Source organism: Xenopus laevis, chromosome 6L, assembly GCF_017654675.1.
Source record: "Xenopus laevis strain J_2021 chromosome 6L, Xenopus_laevis_v10.1, whole genome shotgun sequence".
Classification (NCBI taxonomy): Eukaryota; Metazoa; Chordata; class Amphibia; order Anura; family Pipidae; genus Xenopus; species Xenopus laevis.
The window spans coordinates 24,651,282-24,671,795 of NC_054381.1; the positions used below are offsets into that span (position 1 = coordinate 24,651,282).

Sequence of the window (20,514 nt, forward strand, 5' to 3'; positions counted from 1 at the left end):
TGTCTCCTCTGAACTTACAAAACTTATTGTATAAAGTAAAACAAAGCAGATTTACCTCGTCCAGTGCTTCCAGAGCCGCTAAATCATCTACGTCATTCTGGTTGGGTGCCATGGATTCCTTGACGTGACCCTTCTTGGTATTAATCCTCTCATGTCTATCAAACATACAATAAGAATTGTGTGTTAAATAGATATAAAGCTTACACGTTTCTGTATTCATGTGTAGCACTGAGACAGTCGTTAGTAAACTTAGGTCTAGCAAAATTAGATGCAAGATTTGTATTTGTATAATAAAATCAGTGTCTGTATTTTCTGTTTACTATTCTGCAAGGCAACGAGACAGCTTTGCTATTGGAATTGCTTTGTATTTAACCTAATAAATATGTAAAGCTCCTTGTGCAATAAGTGTCACACTCTTGGGTAGTGATGGGCGATTTAGGGCGTTTCGTTTCGCTTCGCCAAAAAATTTGCGAATTTCCTGCAAAATCCGTACAACGGCAAAAAAATCACGAAACTGCGCCGGGGTCGTGTTTTTGACGCAATCGTCCGTTTTTTTTTACGCCGGCAAATTTTCTCTGGCGAATTTTTGCGCCGGTCTCACAAATTTATTCGCCAGTGGCAAATCGCAGGAATTCGCCGATAATTTGCACCTGGCAAATAAATTCGCCAATCACTAATCTTGGGCCCCATGGGTAAAAAAATGACCCTAATATATCAAAGGAATACAAGATATTCACGTATTTGTTGGGCTCTGTGTCGTTGCAGTAGAAGTGTAATGCTCCTTTTACCCATACTGCACTGCTGGTAGTCACATGAGATTATAAATGATTGTTTTTGGTTGTTCCTTTTTACACTTGATAAAGGGCGTGGGCCCGAAACATGTTGTGTAACTCATTATCCCAATAAAGAACTTTGCAGACAAGTTGCTGCCCTGGATTTGTTCCACAACTACTGAATGCATTGTAATGCTCCTTTGCATGTTTCTCTGGTTTTGACATAGACTGCTTGACATTGCTAAAAGTATGGTTTATGGCTAGGTTCTCTATATTGTTGTCATATAGATGTACATAAAGGAGATCAAATCCCATAAAATTAATTGATGTAAATTTTTATCTTTTTACATTAATTTTCTAATGAAGGTTAGATTATCAACAACAACAACTACGGGCAGACATATTAAAATTTGGATTTCTATTTTTCTATTTTTTTACACAAATCATATTTTTTTCTCTATAAATGTGTTTTCAAAACTTTGCCAAGTAAGAGCAGACAAGGTCCCCAAGAGGTCAATGGGAGCTGCGCTTATGCAATAGGACATTTTTCTTTAGCCATTTAGACTTCAGAGGTTTTCTAATTATTTTTTTGCTTGTAATTGTATGAAAAACTTGAATCTCTAGAGGTTTTTCAGACCGGTCAGCAGTTTTAATATTCGGATCTTTTAATAACTTTCATGGCATTTGTGGTTTTAGAGAAATAGGGGCATATTAATCATGGGTCGAATTTAGAGTTTATGTGAGTTTATAAAAACTCCCATAAACTCGAAATTGAATTGATTTTTTTCAGATTCGGGTGAATAGGATCGACCCACAAACTGAAAATTTAATTAGAATCAAATTAGATTCGAGTTTTTTCACCAAAAAAAAAGGGGGGTCCCCCATAGGCTAAAACACCAGTTCAGCAGGTTTTAGATGGCGAATAGTCTCATTCGAATTCTTAAAGGGATACTGTCATTTTTTTTCCAAAACACATCAGTTAATAGTGCTGCTCCAGCAGAATTCTGCACTGAAATCTATTTCTCAAAAGAGCAGATTTTTTTATATTCAATTTTGAAATCTGACATGGGGCTAGACATATTGTCAGTTTCCCAGCTGCCCCAGTCATGTGACTTGTGCCTGCACTTTAGGATGGAATTACTTTCTGGCAGGCTGTTATTTCTCCTACTTAATGTAACTGAATCAGTCTCAGTGGGACTTGGCTTTTACTATTGAGTGCTGTTCTTAGATCTTCCAGGGAGCTGTTATCTTGTTACCTTCCCATTGTTCTGTTGTTAGGCTGCTTGGGGGAGGGGTGATATCACTCCAACTTGCAGTACAGCAGTAAAGAATGACTGAAGTTTATCAGAGCATAAGTCACATGACTGGGGGCAGCTGGGAAACTGACAATATGGCTAGCCCAATGTCAAATTTTAAAATTTAATATAACAAAATCTGTTTGCTCTTTTGAAAAATGGATTGCAGTGCAGAATTCTGCTGGAGCAGCACCATTAACTGATGTTTTTATATAAAAAAAAAACATGTTTTCCCATGACTGTATCCCTTTAAAGGGACAGTGCATAATAAATATCGAAATTAGAATTTCACATTTTTTTAACCTAGAATTGAATTTGGACTATTCCCTAGGGGAATTACACTAAAATGAACTCTAAATTCAAATTTTCATTTCGACCCTGGTTGAATCTGCCAGATAGAGTTTAATCGTGGTTTCAAAAAGCTCTTTACCACTAAAATTCAACCTTTAGTAAATGGGCCTCCCACTGTCTATGTGCTTTCTAGTTGTATGGTCAGATAACTATAGGGTTACTCTCTGACTTTTAACGAGAACTGTTGAGCCTTGTATTTGCAGTCTAAAACTCAGTCAGTATCTCAAAAACAGCTAGAAAAAGCAAATGATTGTAAAGCGTTCTTTGCTTCCCCTCTCTTCCTCCAATTGCAACCCCCCTACCCCCCACTGTTGTGCCCAAGGGATGTTCCTCTTTTGCCCACCCAAATTCTGGCCCTGGGCTTGATACATATCATTTAATATAAAGTCCATGAGTAATACTCCTAGAATGTTCTTTGTTAGTCATTGTGAAAGGTCAAGTATGTTCAGTTCATTTTAAAGAACAGTACACATAAGTTGGTCAAAGTCCATAAAAAATATAGCTAGTATTTAGTGATGGGCGAATCTGTGGCATTTTGCTTTGCTGAATAATTTGCGAATTTCCCGCGAAATTTGTGAAAAGGCAAAAAAATTTGCAAAATGTTGCCGGCGTCCATTTTTTTTTGACGCCTGCGAATTTTTTCACCGTTTTTGCGAACTTTTTCACCGGCCGCCCGAATAAATTCACTCACCACTACTAGTATTTTCTGTCAGATGCAAAATTCTGTTAGATAAAAAATAGAGATGCACCGAATCCACTATTTTGGATTCGGCCGAACCCCCGAATCCTTCACAAAAGATTCAGCCGAATACCGAACCGAATCCGAACCCTAATTTGCATATGTAAATTAGGGTTGGGAAGGGGAAAACATTTTTTACTTCCTTGTTTTGTGACAAAACGTCACGCAATTTCCCTCCCCGCCCCTAATTTGCATATGCAAATTAGGATTCGGTTCGGCCAGACAGAAGGAATCGGCCGAATCCGAATCCTTCTGAAAAAGGCCGAATCCTGGCCGAATCCCGAACCGAATCCTGGATTCGGTGCATCCCTAATAAAAAATTATATACAAAATGGTGACTGATTTTCACACAATCTGTTTCTCTGCATGTCTATATCCTTTCCTTCTAAAGTATACAAGTATTGGACCTGTTATCCAGAATGCTCGGGACCTGGGACTTTCTGGATAATGGATCAATATGCTGGTTTTGCTTCCAATAAGGATTAATTATATCTTAGTTGGGATCAAATACAAGCTACTGTTTTATGATTACAGAGAAAAAGGAAATAATTTTTTAAAATTTGGATTATTTGGATAAAATGAAGTCTATGGGTCATTCTGTAATTCAGATCTTTCTGGCTAACAGGTTTCCAGAAAACAGATCCCATACCTGTATTTATTCTTAACCTACAATACTAATTTCAGAATTTTGATTACTGTATTGGGCAAAAAACATGTTATAACAGTTTTCGAGATTTATCAGTCAAAAACATTTTTTTCATTTGAAACTGAAATTAAAAATTTCACCGGCTAAAACCTGGCGATCTTCTGTAAAATTCCCTAGGAGGTGTATTTTCAACTTTCTTTTTCTAGGTTTTTGGAGTGAATGGAACATTGAGATTTTTGTTGCAGTTGAGGGTTTTGCAAAATTAATGCAATTGAGTTTTGTTTATTTAATTTTTTTCCTAAATATGGTAGCATGAAAACCTCAATCAAGTTTTAAACATTTTTTTTGTATCTGCTATGATTTTAAAAATGAAACAAACTAGAATCTGAAAATGAATCTAAATCTAAACTAGTGAATGTATTGCCCATACAGTCATCTGAGTTGTTGCCATCTAATAAGATATTTTCTCACCTGTAAAAATAAATTTTCTAAAGGATTGGCAATAAATTGAATTTGTTTTAGATAGAAGAAAACAATTGTTGAATTATTGTAAAACTGTCTACAAAAAAACAATGTCAACTTTCTAGGAGACTCAGCCAACCACTTTCTTTTTACCTAAAGGCAGACAAAAAGGCAAAGCTCAATACTTGGTCTGAAATTGTCACATTTAACGTGTCTCCGAATGTCCTGGGAGCTGACAAATGACTATACTGAATTAATTAATGATATGGATAGGAGTACATGGCAATTTGTGCCACCAAACAATTGCTGATTGCTCATCTTCAGTAGTCAGTAATGAACAAAAACATTCGCTGGAATAAACCTGACAAAGTATCTGATTTCTTTCATATCATAGCAGAATGCTAGAGTGATGAGCAGCAGCTGCTGTACTGAACAATCAACTGGTTTCTGTCTATTTGCCTTTCCTAAAGGAAACACTGTTTTGGATATTAGTGCTAGTGGCAAGGCAGAATAATCACACAACGAGATCCAGTTTGCTTTTCCAAATGTTTTGTTTAGGGAATATTTGCTTGAAAGCATAGTTGGTGGTTATACGTTTGAATAGTGTTTACCATGACTCGTTAGTCTAGACGCTGGAGGAGAAACGCTGCTAGGTTTGTTCATGTTTGTATTGTAAAGTTATAGAAACCAGCCTGCAAATGCATGGTAATCCAATATGCTCATCTCTTGTTCCATTCATTTGGGATTCCGCTGGGTGATAGAGATGTGTGCCAAATGTTACATGCCCATATAAATACAGGTATAGGAGGCGTTATCAGGAAACCAGTTATCGAGGAAGTTCCAAATTACAGGAACATTAATCAAATAATCCAAATTTTTAAAAGTTATTTCCCTTTTCTCTCTCTAATAAGTAAACAGTGCCTTGTATTTGATCCCAACCAGGGCCAGATTTAGCAAAGCATCGCCACAAGGCCGCATGGTCCTAAAGCCTTCTTTGTGCACACGCCCCTCTCCCCCTCAACGTCCTAGCGCAGGCCTAGCAAGGAGCACACTAGCGAGCTTGCTTGCGCCAGGGCAATGGGGAGTTTTGAGTCCCCAGTACTACTTAGGTATGCGGCTGGGCGGCATGCCACTCCTAAAAGTTTGCCGCCCCTAAAATTTTGCCGCCCTAGGCCAGGGCCTTTGTGGCCTCGCCACAAATCCGGGCCAGATCCCAATTAAGATATAATTAATCCTTATTGGATTCAAAACAATCCTAATTGGTTTAATCAATGTTTAAAGTAACAGTAATCCAAAAAAATGTATGTGTCTAAAAGGAATGACAATATAATATACAAAAGCCATAAATATCTATATTATGTAACTTATAATATCCTTATATTTTACAAGAGGGAGTACTTTATTCACTATATAATGTACTGTTGCCCTACACTGGTAAAACAGGCGTGGTTGTTTCAAAAACACTACTATTGTTTATATAAACAAGCTGCTGTGTAACCAAGGGGGCAGCCATTCAAGCACAGGATTCACAGTTGATAACAGATAAATTCTGAAGAATCCTATTATACTACAGAGCTTATCTGTTATCAGTTGTGTAACCTGTGCCTTTTCTCCTTTTTCAGTTTGGAATGGCTGCCTCCATGGCTACACAGCAGCCTATTTGTATAAACTATTGTTGAGTTTCTGAAGCAACACACCCCAGTTTTACCAGTGCAGGGAAACACTACATTATATGTTAATTATTTTAAAATACAGTACCTTCGGTTGTTGGTGTTACTGTTCCTTTAAATGATTTTTTTGTAGTCAAAGTATAGAGATCCAAATTACGGAAAGATCCCTTATCCAAAAAACACCAGGTCCCAAGCATTCTGCATATACAATTGCTATAGAAAAGCACGGGGAGGCCCATTTATCAACATTCTGATTTTAGTGGTTTTATAAACCACGAGTGGGGACAACCATGTACTTGCCCCTGCCCATGCCTCAATAGTACAGCACTGCTGTAGGGGGAAACACAGGCTTTTGGCTGTTTTTTGCATTTGGTACCCTGCTCCATGTGATTAAATAATGCAATAAATAACCCCTTATATCTAAAACACGTTTATGAACAAAAAGAAACCCTACCAGATGAAACAAAGGTTTGTTGATTGCAATGGCAGGCAATGGGGATGATTTCAGGTGATATGGCATAGCCTCCCAAGTTATTTACAAACGTGGGAACCAAAACATCCAGTATGTTTCTGTGGGCCTTTTTTATGTTGTCCTCAATAATAAATAAATGTTGGCTGCTTTCTCTGTCAATCAGTACAGAGGGTAATGGTTGTTGAGAGGCTGTTCAACACAGATAAATGAAAGGGCAAGAAGAGAATTTTTTGCACCCGCCCCCCCAAGTAGCACCAAAAGAGCCTGTAACCAAAAACTTGAATGGGTTTTTTTGATTTTGAAAAAAAAAAACTGTGTGATTGTGCAACTGAACAAAGCTTTTACTCCTTTTACATTTCTTAGGGATTGCAATCTGCAATTTATTTGGTGAATAAAGCAACAGTCCATTAGAAAACCTGTTGGAAAGCAGAATGCAGCTACACTTTAGCACAGGCACACTTTCCTTGCACGCCCACACACTGGCAAGTACAGTATTTACTAATTTTCCCAAAGGCATATCTTTTATGTAACAACAGTGTAAGCCACTTATACATTAAGGATCAAGGCTTAAGGCCCTATTTTTACAATGGGACTTGGAGCTATAGCTTCATCCACCCCATTGTTTATCCAGCCGCAGGGGTCCTCAAATATTTTCAGCTATTACTCAAAGCACTGCTAAATAAACAAGCTGTTTACCTTTTTTTCGCCATAATCCCCATCTGCTGATGGATGTCTATGAGTTCCATTAGCTGTTTTTGCAGCGCATTTTCATTATCTTTTAATTGCTTGATAAAGGGATGTTCCAAAAGATCAGAAACCGTTGGACGTTTCTCAAAATCCTTGATTAAGCATCTGTAATAACAGAAACAGTCTCAGCTGAAATCATTGAAACTGAACAAGGCAGCCTGTCACTTGGAAGGTTATTTACTAAACTCCAGAAAAATTTGTGATTTTTTCAATATAAAATCTGACTTTTAAAAAATCCTGAATTTTTCAGAGTTCATTATACCCGAGTATGGAAAAGTCTGAAACAGAAAATCCGGCATCTCAGACCTGTCGAGTTTGCATATAAGTCAATGGGAGAAGTCCCAATGATTGTTTGATGTGCGCTGGGTTTTGTGCATTTTCGCCTAACATTTAGGCACCCCCAAGTGATTGTATTTACTTACTGGCACCGGCCCGGGGTTATACCAGTGAGCACCACAGAGTGATCCTCTTCCGGCTTCTTCTTTCTTCAAATTTCCCGCTGCAGACGCATGCGCAGTAAAACGAAATAGCCGTCATTTTAGTTAAAGTTCCGCTTTTCTTTCTACTGCGCATGAGCAGCCGCGCGAACAAAGAAGAAGACGGAAGAGGATCGCTCCATGGTGCTCATTGGTATAACCCCAGGCCGGTGCAGTTTTCTGCTGATAGGAGAACCGGCCCGGGGTTCCAGGTAAGTCAATACAATCACTTGGGGGCGCCTAACATTTGGCACCCTCAAGTGCACAAAAACTTTCCTTCTCCTTTAAGTCTCTAATAACATCACATAAAAAGCCACAAAATATTTATATATATATATTTGTATGTTCAACAGTATGACTACTGGAACTGGTATATTATAATCATACGAATATTGGACTATCTCCTCTACCAACAGGGTCAGTTGGGTTTTTTCCTTTGATTTTATTCACGTGGGTATGAATTTCTACTTTTTAGAGCCATAATAAATAGATCAATGAAACAGGCTTAAAGGAGAAGGAAACGAAAAAAATATAACCTACTCCATTTTGTGCGTCATCAGGCCCCCTTCTGAAACGCCGCAATGAAAACTGTAATTTCAGAATAGTTTTTGGCCACCAGCGTCTAGAAGTCTTGCTGTAATGTAAACTTTGGCGCCGCCATTTTCAAATAGGCACGTCACTTCCGCCCTGGGCAAGCTCCTAGAGCTTTAGAGTTAACAATAAAGGTATGCGTCCTTTCATTTTTTTTTATAATAAATCACTGCAGACCTCAGTCAGATATACCCGTTCGCTGGATTGCTTTTTATCTTTATTAGCAGCTTAGCCCCTCAGCTCCTGCGCTTGCTCGCTGACAAGCTGTAAATTTAAACCAGAGCGAGCGCAGGAGCTTTAAACCTCACTGAGTGTCCTAGGAAGCAGGATCGCGATTGGAGATAGAATGAATGAGGCGGGGGCAGAGAGGTCAGTGATGACGTACGGCTCCATCACGTGACCACAACGTCATCTCTACCAAAGGTACACATCAGATTCTAGTGCGCATGCGCAGGGCACTGCTGCTAACTATTGCGCATGCGTGTGCCCTATTCTGAGTGATTTTCGGACTGCAAACTGGGTATGATTTTATATACATGTTTAAACTTTTTTTTAAAACGATTGCTGCCTTTATATTGGGGAAGAAACTAATGAGGGAATGTTTGCTGTTAAAGATATGTTCTGTTCATTGGCAACACTTAGAGCTGAAATTTATTTTTGACTTTCCTTCTCCTTTAATACTGAAAAGATCACCCTTCCTGAAAAGCACATGTGTACAGCTACTATATATCATTATGTATTCATTGAGCAGTGAGGATGCAAGATGAACCTCTCACTATCTCATATTCGTCTGTCAAGAGCTGTACCTTTCCCTCGTAAAATATACTACACTTTCTTGCAGTTCTACCCACTGGGAAAAAAAAATATATTTTTTTTCTAAATTGCTTTTGGCAACCATTTACTCTTCTCTCTTTTACTATTTACTCTTTTTGCCCTTTTTCCTCTGGCACTCCATTTATCTTTAATTGAGTTACGTGAATCATTCCCCCATCTACTGGCGCCCCTGTATTGCCCTGAAAGCTACTTACTCTCCCATTTGTCTTTCCATTTCTTGCTTTACCATATTGCTCCCAGCTGACACTTATCTCTAATGCTGTTTTTCATTGATTTTGATTTTATTTGCACTGCCTGCCAACCAAGTACTTCTACAATTTCTAAGATGTACCCTAAGAAGCATTCCACTCATTTCTTTTTAAAATAACTCCATTATAAATATAATTGTACTTTTTTGGCCAGTTGGCTTAAACTCTTTCATATGTAGCTTCTCTTTAATATGTATCTTCTGGCAATTTTGTACTGTATGTTTGTACTTATATACTTGTTTTTTATTAGTTTTATTTCCCCCTTAACAGTCACAATTGACCCATTGAATACGACAGGTTTACATTATTGAATTTGAGATAATAAGTGAAAAACATTGTTTGTTTTTTACCTAACCTCTATATTAAAATTATTCTTAATTTGAAAGGCAAATTTGTATATAAATCTTGCATGATATAGCTACTTACTTGTTTATAAAATCATTGAATTCAGAGGACCATAGCTCGGGTTGGCGTAGCGTTGGCGGTGGGTTTCTGTAAAAGGATATTTTATTTATGTTAATATATACACTATATATGGATTTTTAATAAGAAACCATTACATGGAATGCCTTATGCACTCACTTAAATGGGTTGTTGCCCTGGTGCTAACAGAATATTTAAAAAAAAAAATGAGAAAAAGCTGTTGCACAAAACAGGGTCTTGCAAAAGAAATGATAACACTTTATTTAACAATCAACATTTTGACCCTCACAGGGGTCTTTATCAAGATCTATATATATATATATATATATACCTGTATATATATATAGTTTGGCCAAATGCAATGCAACAAATATTTTAGGACAGTGGTTGATTAATGCATTGTTTGTGATCTCTGACCTTGTAAAGTGAAGAGCTGTGTCTTCTCTTTATTCTTTTGGATCAAGAAGGGCCAAGTTGGCCTGTAAAATTGAGACATCAGTTTGTTTTTACAGAGGTGGGGACAAATAGTCCAAAGGCATTTGAACCAGACTATGGATCAACCCAAAAATAGCACAAGAAGAAATAGTTTTGGTGGGGTTGTTTTGTCTGGCAAGTAGGGATGCACCGAATCCACTATTTTGGATTCGGCCGAACCCCCGAATCCTTCACGAAGGATTCGGCCGAATACCGAACCAAATCCAAATCCTAATTTGCATATGCAGAAGAGGAAAACATTTTTTATTTCCTTGTTTTGTGACAAAAAGTCACATGATTTCCCTCTCCGCAACTAATTTGCATATGCAAATTAGGATTTGGATTCGGTTCGGCCGGACAGAAGGATTCGGCCGTATCTGAATCCTGCTGAAAAAGGCAGAATCCTGGCTAAATCCCGAACCGAATACTGGATTCAGTGCATCCCTACTGGCAAGTTTGCCCTCATCTTTCCCTTTCTGGATCTCCTTTCTTAATTACCAGTATTGTTTTTTATACAATAAGAATCATGTCTATAAGGCATCCATAAAAAATGCCCCTTGTGTTGGACTTAGCCAGAAACTCCATTCCACAGAAGTCTACACCTGGAAAATTCACTTTAAAGCAAAATCTTCTGAAATGTTTGCTATACCTTGGTATTTTAAATAGTGCTCTCATAGGATGCAAATCAGCTAATGGAGGATCCCCATCTCCAAGCTCGATGGCTGTTATTCCAAGGGACCAGACATCACATCGGGCATCATATGTTGTATCCACTTGCTGCTCACAAGCAATCACCTGCAGAATGATAGAGAATAGTGATGGATCAAGCCAACCATTTCACTTGGCAAAACATTTGCAAAACAGCAAACAAGTCAATGGGCGTTTTTTCACGTGACAATTTTTCAAACTGCCCAACATTTTTTTTACAATCCATTATAGTCTATGGGAGTTTTTTCTAGGCAAAACAAGGTAAAATATTTATATTTATATATAGAGAATTCATATTTTTTTCAAGGTATACATTTCAATGGAAAGATTTTCTTTTCAGCATACAGGAAATGATGTCACTGACCTAAGACTGAGGAGGATGTTGCTTCATCTTATCAGTTCACCAGGTCTAAGGTGGCGAAGGAAACACTGGCGAAATAGGTAATGTTCTGTAAAATTCACATTTTAGTGAATTTGCTGAGTAACGATTGTTTACTGAGCAAAAACCGGCCTGGCGATAGAGCACAAAAATTCGCTAGCGATTTACTCTTTCGCTAGCAAATTGTCCTCTGAATTGGTGATGTCCCTGTGCAAGTGATTTCTGGCGAATTTTCGCTAGCGACGGCCACTTTACCCTTTAGTAAATCTGCCCCTATGACTCCACAGGCCAGAATGGCATTCAGCTGCTCAAAGCAGTCAACCCTATTCTAGCAAATGATAAATGTGTCAGACAATTGTTATACAATCGACATTTTTACCTCGCTATTTATAATATCAAATGGAACATTTTCCAGTGAAACCCAAAGAAGAATGTTCCATGAAAGTGCTTTTTTTTACCATACTTATATCTGTGAAAGAATAAACCATCCAAAATACACAGAATTTGGAAATTGACATTGAATTGTGTCTTTCGTGGTAGATTTTACACACCCATTTGAGTTTTCTCGCCATTTTACAAAAGTACTGAATTGTCTCAATTGTGTATTCATTATGTTTGTTTAATGATTTCTTCCCCCAGGGATTATATAAAAGAACAGCAAACTACTTTTCTTTCATCGCAGAGCAGAAGAGATGGAGGCACCGGCTTATTTACAGGTATTTCCCATGCTGATTATGTCCCTTGTCATTTGACCTGAATGTATCTCCGGTTACGGTATATGTTCACCAAAGTAAGTCTCCAGCCGAATCCAATTATGACTTCTTGTAATGGGAGACTTTTGCTTGAATGCACAGGAGTTCACAAGAGCGGTTAATAATAAGGGGTTAAACACTCAGCTTTTGTTTGAAAACTTTGCCTGAGAGGTTTTCTCTATTCTGAAACATTGAGGGGCCGATTCACTAACTTCGAGTGAAGGATTCGAAGTTAAAAAACTTCGAATTTCGAAGTTTTTTTGGGCTGCTTCGACCATCGACTGGGCTACTTCGATCTTCGACTACGACTATCGAAGGATTCGAAGTAAAAATCGTTCGACTATTCGACCATTCGATAGTCGAAGTACTGTCTCTTTAAAAAAAACTTCGACCCCCTAGTTCGCCATCTAAAAGCTACCGAAGTCAATGTTAGCCTATGGGGAAGGTCCCCATAGGCTTGGCTAACTTTTTTTGATCGAAGGATATTCCTTCGATCGTTGGATTTAAATCCTTCGTATCGTTCGATTCAAAGGATTTAATCATTTCATCGAAGGAATTATCCTTCGATCGTTCGATCGAACTATCTGCGCTAAATCCTTCGACTTCGATATTCGAAGGATTTTAGTTCCTAGTTAATTAACCCTCGATATTCGGCCCTTAGTGAATCGGCCCCTTATAGTTACCCGAAGCCTTCTGTGAATGTACTTTTTATTCATGGAAACCTATATTCTCAACCATCTTAGCTCAGTTCCGGTAAATGAAAAGCCATAAGAGGCGCAAAATGATTGCATAAAATGTTCTTTGGATGAAATTTTCATATTTCATATTAAAGTGAATTAGCCAGATTTTGTTGATGCATGTGCCCCAGGTAAATTCCCTAGAAGCGCTAACCTTTGAATTCATTAAATTAATGCCAGCCTATTTATTTTCGATGCCTGGAAAGCATTTGCAATATTTCAGTAATAGGATAGCGTGAATGAATTTAAAATTTCTACAAAAACGGGATAGTTTGAACGTGTGAGTAGAGACGTCAGTGGAGGTCGAAATACCCCAACCTTCTCCCTAGCTTTATGGTATGAGTTAGAATGCATCTCAGTACAGTTATGGAATCTGTTATCTGGAAACCTGTTATCCAGAAGCTCTGAATTACAGAAGGCCTTCTCCCACTGGCCCCATTTTATCCAAATAAACCAAATTTAAAAAACAATATTTACTTTTTCTCTGTAATAATAAACCAGTACCTTATACTTGATCCAATTAAGATATAATAAATCCTTATTGGAGGCCAAACCAGCCTACTGAGTTTACATGATTTTCTAGTAGACTTAAAGGAGAAGGAAAGGCTAAAATTAAGTAAGCTTTATCAGAAAGGAAAGTAATGCTGCTCTGAGTCCTCTTTCAAAAGAAACACAGCATTTCTTTCCTTCTATTGTGTACACATGGGCTTCTGTATCAGACTTCCTGTTTTCAGCTTAAACCTCCAGGGCTAGGGCTTGAGCATGCTCAGTTTGCTCTTCTCTCCCTCTCCCCTTTCCACCTCCCTGCTGTAATCTGAGCTTAGAGCTATGAGTGAGCAGGGGGAGACTCAGTCAGGAAATGATGTCACACCAAGCTAACATGGCAGCTGCTATCTTAAACAGAGAGAGTTTTTAGAGCTTTTTATTTAGGTATGGCAAAGAATTCTGCAGAATAAATATAGTCTTATAGCTTGCGCTATTGTGGCTAATCTATTGGCAATAAACTGCTTTTGTAGTTTCCTTCTCCTTTAAGGTATTACAGAAAGATCTGTTATAAGTAAAACCCCAGGTCCTGAGCATTCTGGATAACAGGTCCCATACCTGTATCTTGCACAATAATGGGGTATGTGTACCCTGTTTATGTTGAATTACTCCTACATATATACATACATACACCATACAAATATTTTAATATATTTTAATAAAGTCTAGCCAAGCAAGAAAGCCTTTTGGAGTTTGGTTAATGGCTGGCATCTGGTTTAATTTCTGCATGTCAAAGTGAATAGAATTACGAATAGAATTTCATTATTTCACAGTTTCATAAACATGTATCTCAACTGTCCACATGAAACTAATAAGCTAAATGAATTTAACGGCATGTAAATGTCTAATTTTAAAAATGCTTTGCTTCTTAGTCAGTCCTATGAAATAAATCTCCTCTTTCATCTGAGCTGTACATTCACATGGCAAGGGGCTCCAGGTTACAGTAAGTATAATTAGCCTCAACTGGCTGTGGAGAAGTCTGGGTTCTCAGTCTCCGTGAAGCAAGGGTCTCCAACCTTTTTATACTGTGAGCCACATTTACTGTACATATAATAAAAAAGTTCCTATGGGGTGCACAATAAGGGCTGTGGTTGGTTATTTAGTAGCCCCATCTAGACTGGCAAATTACAGGCTCTCTTTGGTAATACACACGAGGGATCATTTACAACTCTGCAAGAGCCCCTTAGTGCTCATTTACTGGCACTTGCACCCCACAGGATTGCAGCTTTCTGCACATAAGCCGGATCATTTCAATTTCAAAATTAACATACTATGAGTGTACCAAACAATGAACAGTTTGTTGTTGTGTCATATGATAATTCAGACCTCCATATGTAATAAAATACACACAGTTTGCTGAGGTGCACTAACCCAAAAAGCATTTACTAAAAAAAATTTTTTAAACAGATGAGGATTACGCAAAACGTTTTGAATAAAAACCTCTTCTGATTTTAATCTTTTAGAGACTTTGGGGGAAAAAATTGTCCTCTTTTATGGGTACAGATATTATCCCTAAGGTACTTTTAAAAACCTTACAGTAAATATGACCTGCTTTGGTGGTTATAAGTAACTAGACTTATAGTAAGCCATTTTAAAGAATTCATCCCTTAAATTTTACTTTCTTCATTTAGCTATTTAGGCCATAAATCATGTTAGATTCCCTTAAAGGGATACTGTCATGGGGAAAAATTTTTTTTTCAAAATTAATCAGTTAATAGTGCTGCTCCAGCAGAATTCTGCACTGAAATCAATTTCTCAAAAGAGCAAACAGATTTTTTTATATTCGATTTTGAAATCTGACATGGGGCTAGACATATTGTCAATTTCCCAGCTGCCCCAAGTCATGTGACTTGTGCTCTGATAAACTTCAATCACTCTTTCCTGCTGTACTGCAAGTTGGAGTGATATCACCGCCTCCCTTCCCCCCCCCCAGCAGCCAAACAAAAGAACAATGGGAAGGTAACCAGATAACATATCCCTAACACAAGATAACAGCTGCCTGGTAGATCTAAGAACAAAACTCAATAGTAAAACCCATGTCCCACTGAGACACATTCAATTACATTGAGAAAGAAAAACAGCAGCCTGCCAGAAAGCATTTCTCTCCTAAAGTGCAGGCACAAGTCACATGACCAGGGGCAGCAGGGACATTGACAAAATGTCTAGCCCCATGTCAGATTTCAAAATTGAATATAAAAAAATCTGTTTGCTCTTTTGAGAAATAAATTTTAGTGCAGAATTCTGCTGGAGTAGCACTATTAACTGATGCGTTTAGAAAAAAAACACGTTTTCCGATGACAGGATCCCTTTAATATTTTATTTGCCTTTCTGAACCCAAAGCAATATTCAAGGTGAGTTCTTCGCAGTGGCCTATTAAGTGGCAGACTCTTTCTAATACTAATACTTATTATAGAGTGATTGTCCATCTGCATTCTGTTTTTTGTAATTGCAGTGGCAGAAGCTTTGGATTTGGCAAGGTTGGAGCATTCTCTAGTCAGTTGGGACAGTACTAGGACAAGCTTAAGCCAATCAAAGCATTAAAATGTTTCCAGATCAATTGTTAACCACTATGTGAAATTAAGTTTATATTCTAAAATAACGAAGACAAACCTCAGGTGCCATCCAAAATGGGGTGCCAACGGAGGTGTTTCGATGGAGCCTCGTGTTAGTGAGCTGTGCAGAAACACCTGCATTAAATGATATAATAGCAGTAAGACACTGAGCTTAAAAATAAAGTACTTGTTTAATTACAGTACATACATACAAACATTTTACTGCTGCTTTGAAACTAAAGGCAAACTATCAGGTCTATAAGTTGTTCAATTTTATACTTCTTTTAATGTAAACAGAAAGCATAAACATGCAGGAGATCCAATGAGTTCACTCCTCTACTATCTCAGAAAGTAACCTATGGCATGAGGGTGTTTAGAGGTACTGTAGTATAAGCGGGGGGAGCATATGCCTATTTGGTACCAGTGGTGGATGTTATGGGCAGCCTGTAGCATAAGACCCCAGTAAGAAGTTTAGTGCCCTAGGGGCAGTGAAACTCCTTAGTGAAATCAGAAAAGGGACCCCCTGAACAAGGTTTAGCAGTTCCTGTGATAGCACCCTACTACAGGGTGAGACAGAGTAGCTAGAAAGAACAGTCTTGTGCTCCACCAAGGAAACATATTTATTAACATTGGAGGCAAACATCACCGCTGATGTTGCCCATAGCAAGCAATCAGATCTTTGCTTTTGTTTTCTAACTTGTAGGTGACTACAAGAAAGGGTCACAAACATAAATTAAAAAACATCTTAATCTGAGTTGTATTGTAATATGTAAATGGAATATTGGCTTGCATAAACAGTGTATGTAAAAAAAAAAAAAGCAACCCTACGGTCTCTCTAATCTACAGTCTTCTCCCCGTGTCATTCTCAATAATACGTTTTATTGTTCTTTGCTTAAGGGCAAATGGTCTTACAGAGGCAGTTGCCTAAATGTTGCTAAACACACTGTCAGGCCTCTCAAATTTCTCCCTCGGTCATGCTGGCAGTTTACATAGTCTATGTATTCAATCTGCTCCAATTGATTGTGGTTTATTTAGAGGGGACTGAAAAAAATGATGATGGCTTTGTTCTCTATTATCGGTATCCTTTGCAGCAAGGCCATTTTCCAGGCATTTTTCCTGTTGTTAGTTTTCACTTCCTTCCCTCACATAGTGGCGGAATGAAGACCATGCTATTAAATATTAACATTCATACGCTATGAATTGAGTTACATTTTTAAAAATGATAACTCTCTTTGGTGCCTTGTTTGTGACATGACGCAACGTCATGTGTAATGTGAGCAGCGTGTCCTCGTTTGTAGCTTCTAGGCTTAATATATTTAAATAGTCCTTAAAAACAGAAATGGATAAATAATTTAGGTTATGGTTAGGGCTGCTGAAGTTATTTCCTAATGGAGTGTCTAGGTTTTTACTACTAATTGTAAAGTGTTGGTGTGTATTTCACTTTTCTCTCAGTCTCTCCTACATCAAGTCCTCCTTTTGTATATTTCATGTTAAGTAAACCAAGTTGGAAGATGAGCAGCGTATTGGCCACGAATGTTACACAACATACTCTTCTAATGTGCCAGGAACTGATATTCTGTCTGAAGAGAGTAGACATGGGTATATTTTAAATTCAATTTAAAATTGTTGTAATAATATAAACCTTTACTTTTGTAGAAAAAAAAAGTATTTTGTAAATATGTCAAGGGTTAATAGCAAGTTAATCATATTAAAAGAGAAGGAAATTTGTTCACCACTTGGGGGTGCCAAATTAATGTATTTACTTACCTGAAATACCGGGTGGTGCTCCTATCAGCAGAAAATGGCACTGGCCCGGGGTTATTCCAGTAAGCACCACAGAACGTTTCTCTTCCGCGGCTGCGCATGCGCATTAGAGTGAAAAGCTGAACTTAACTAAAAATTTGGGGTTTTCATTCTACTGCGCATGTGTCTGCCCTGGGAAATTTGAAGACAGGAGAAGACGGAAGAGGATCACTCCATGGTGCTTGCTTGAATAACTTCTGCCGGTGCAGCTTTCTGCTGATAGGAGCACAGGGCCGGGCTTTCAGGTAAGTAAATACATTCACTTGGGGTGCCTAACATTTGGCACCCCCAAGTGTGAAACGACTTTTCTTCTCCTTTAAGCATTGTCTGTACCACTCTAAAACAAACATTGTGCCATCACTAGAGTACAAAAACAGTGAGTGGGGACCTATCAACACTTACCAACACTTCCAATACCCCCACCCACTTGGGTAGAATTATTTATGCCCCCCACTATTTTATGCCCCCACTAGGCTACCCCAGTCCACGTCCATTGATATGCTATACATATTTATATCTTAGTTTACACTTACAGTATGTATATTCCTTTTTGCTTGTTACTTCACCTGTGCCAATAATTCTGTATATATTAGAACCACCATAGCTTCTCATGTTGATAGGGATCTGAAAAGCCCCCCTGTTTTTGTTAGCCAATAAAGGTACCACCTTTGCACTACTTTTAGCATGTATCATTTCAAAAACGGTACCCTGTAACTTTTTAACATGTTAACACAGTATGAGGTCTTTACACGGACTTACCAAAGTCAACGAGTTTCACACCTCCCACTGTCGTAAGAAGGATATTATTTCCCTTGACATCACGGTGAATAGTTTTGTGGTGGTGCAAATGCAGTAGGCCCTAAAAAAAATAGCATCAGCAGTTGGTAGGAAATTGCATCCTGTGGCTGGTTTATAAAGCTGATCTTGTGAACTGTATAGGTGGCGTTCATGCAATATAAACATAAATCATATATATATATATATATTCATTCACATAAGGATGTTTTACATAGTACTGTGCTTTGTTCTTCCTCTAGTGATCCAGCAAACAAACATTTGTGTTATTTTAAATTGTAGGGATGTACAGAATACAATAATTTCAGATTTGGTCAAATAGCAAATATTCCATGCAGGATTTGTCCGAATCTCAAACTCTGGATCCTACATTTGCATATGTAAACCTGCAAGAGCTCAGTGAATAAGAGGCACATTCACTGTCACTGTCATGTAGTCTAAAGTCGTGTGATTTTAAACTATAAACAGCCCCCGGAATAACATACCTTTCTCCCTTCATTCAGATTAATTTAGTTTCTCTATTACAGCCAGATCAACTGCAGCTCTTTTAGCTACTTCCTTGTCTAGTGTGAAGCTCCACCTCTTTTCCGAGCTCTCCTTTTCTCTCTCTCCAACTGTGAAGACCTCAAAAAAAGGTGTCTACTGTGCGTGCCTAATTGGTTTCCATTGGAGCAAAGGCAGTGAGCATGCTCAGTAGACACCTCTCTAAAGTGACTTTTAATATCCATATAGTTTAGTTACAATAAGGGGTACATTATCTATTATAATAAATACAATAAGATAATACAATTTAGTTATAGTGACCACTTAAGGCATTCCCTAACTATAGCTGTGTTGTTAAAAACAATAAAGATTAAAGGAGAAGGAAAGTCAAAAATAAATTTCAGCTCTAAGTGTTGCCAATGAACAGAACATATCTTTAACAGCAAACATTCCCTCATTAGTTTCTTCCCCAATATAAAGGCAGCAATCGTTTTAAAAAAAAGTTTAAACATGTATATAAAATCATACCCAGTTTGCAGTCCGAAAATCACTCAGAATAGGGCACACGCATGCGCAATAGTTAGCAGCAGTGCCCTGCGCATGCGCACTAGAATCTGATGTGTACCTTTGGTAGAGATGACGTTGTGGTCACGTGATGGAGCCGTACGTCATCACTGACCTCTCTGCCCCCGCCTCATTCATTCTATCTCCAATCGCGATCCTGCTTCCTAGGACACTCAGTGAGGTTTAAAGCTCCTGCGCTCGCTCTGGTTTAAATTTACAGCTTGTCAGCGAGCAAGCGCAGGAGCTGAGGGGCTAAGCTGCTAATAAAGATAAAAAGCAATCCAGCGAACGGGTATATCTGACTGAGGTCTGCAGTGATTTATTATAAAAAAAAAATGAAAGGACGCATACCTTTATTGTTAACTCTAAAGCTCTAGGAGCTTGCCCAGGGCGGAAGTGACGTGCCTATTTGAAAATGGCGGCGCCAAAGTTTACATTACAGCAAGACTTCTAGACGCTGGTGGCCAAAAACTATTCTGAAATTACAGTTTTCATTGCGGCGTTTCAGAAGGGGGCCTGATGACGCACAAAATGGAGTAGGTTATATTTTTTTCGTTTCCTTCTCCTTTAAGGAGTAGCTGCCATAAGGAAGGGGGGTAAGAAAGGGCTCCATAGCACACCATCAATAAAATTCCAATTAGAATTGCGAGGACTTGTGCCTTTGGACGCTCACAATGGGACCGGGTGCAAAAATAATGGTACTTCAGCCTCAGATGTCTTATTGTGTGTCCCTTTTAATGTGAGCATATAAACAGGAAAAATTGCAATGCTGTTGTATCTCACCATCATCGCTTCATGCAGGATATACGCAATAATGGGTTCACTCATTCTCTCTCCTCTTTTTAGAAGGCCCTTTGCCAGCTCTGTAACAGAACCTCCATTGCATAACTAGAAAAAACAGAAATCATTGACATCAGCTTTCACAGTTCATTTCTTGCCAGACGCTTGCTTGTCACAATACAGAAGATTGGCTTCTGGCTGGTTATATTGAAGATAC

The 20,514-nt window shown here is 38.3% G+C and overlaps 1 protein-coding gene across 5 annotated transcripts in view; it reads right to left on the reverse strand.

Annotated features, from left to right (window-relative positions):
• myo3a.L (myosin IIIA L homeolog) overlaps positions 1 to 20,514 on the reverse strand; it is a 120,007-nt gene that overhangs the window by 80,513 nt on the left and 18,980 nt on the right. For all 5 annotated transcript variants that reach the window (XR_005961752.1, XM_018267245.2, XM_041565852.1 and 2 more), the window contains exons 5-11: positions 20,301 to 20,405; positions 18,435 to 18,534; positions 15,931 to 16,007; positions 10,851 to 10,996; positions 9,731 to 9,796; positions 7,105 to 7,260; positions 56 to 155 (exon numbers count right to left, since the gene is read on the reverse strand). Coding sequence is in view for 4 of the 5 variants with exons in the window: in XM_018267245.2 (XP_018122734.1) it covers positions 56 to 155; positions 7,105 to 7,260; positions 9,731 to 9,796; positions 10,851 to 10,996; positions 15,931 to 16,007; positions 18,435 to 18,534; positions 20,301 to 20,405 (750 nt within the window). In the remaining variant the exon portion in view is untranslated. The remainder of the gene's footprint in view (positions 1 to 55; positions 156 to 7,104; positions 7,261 to 9,730; positions 9,797 to 10,850; positions 10,997 to 15,930; positions 16,008 to 18,434; positions 18,535 to 20,300; positions 20,406 to 20,514) is intronic.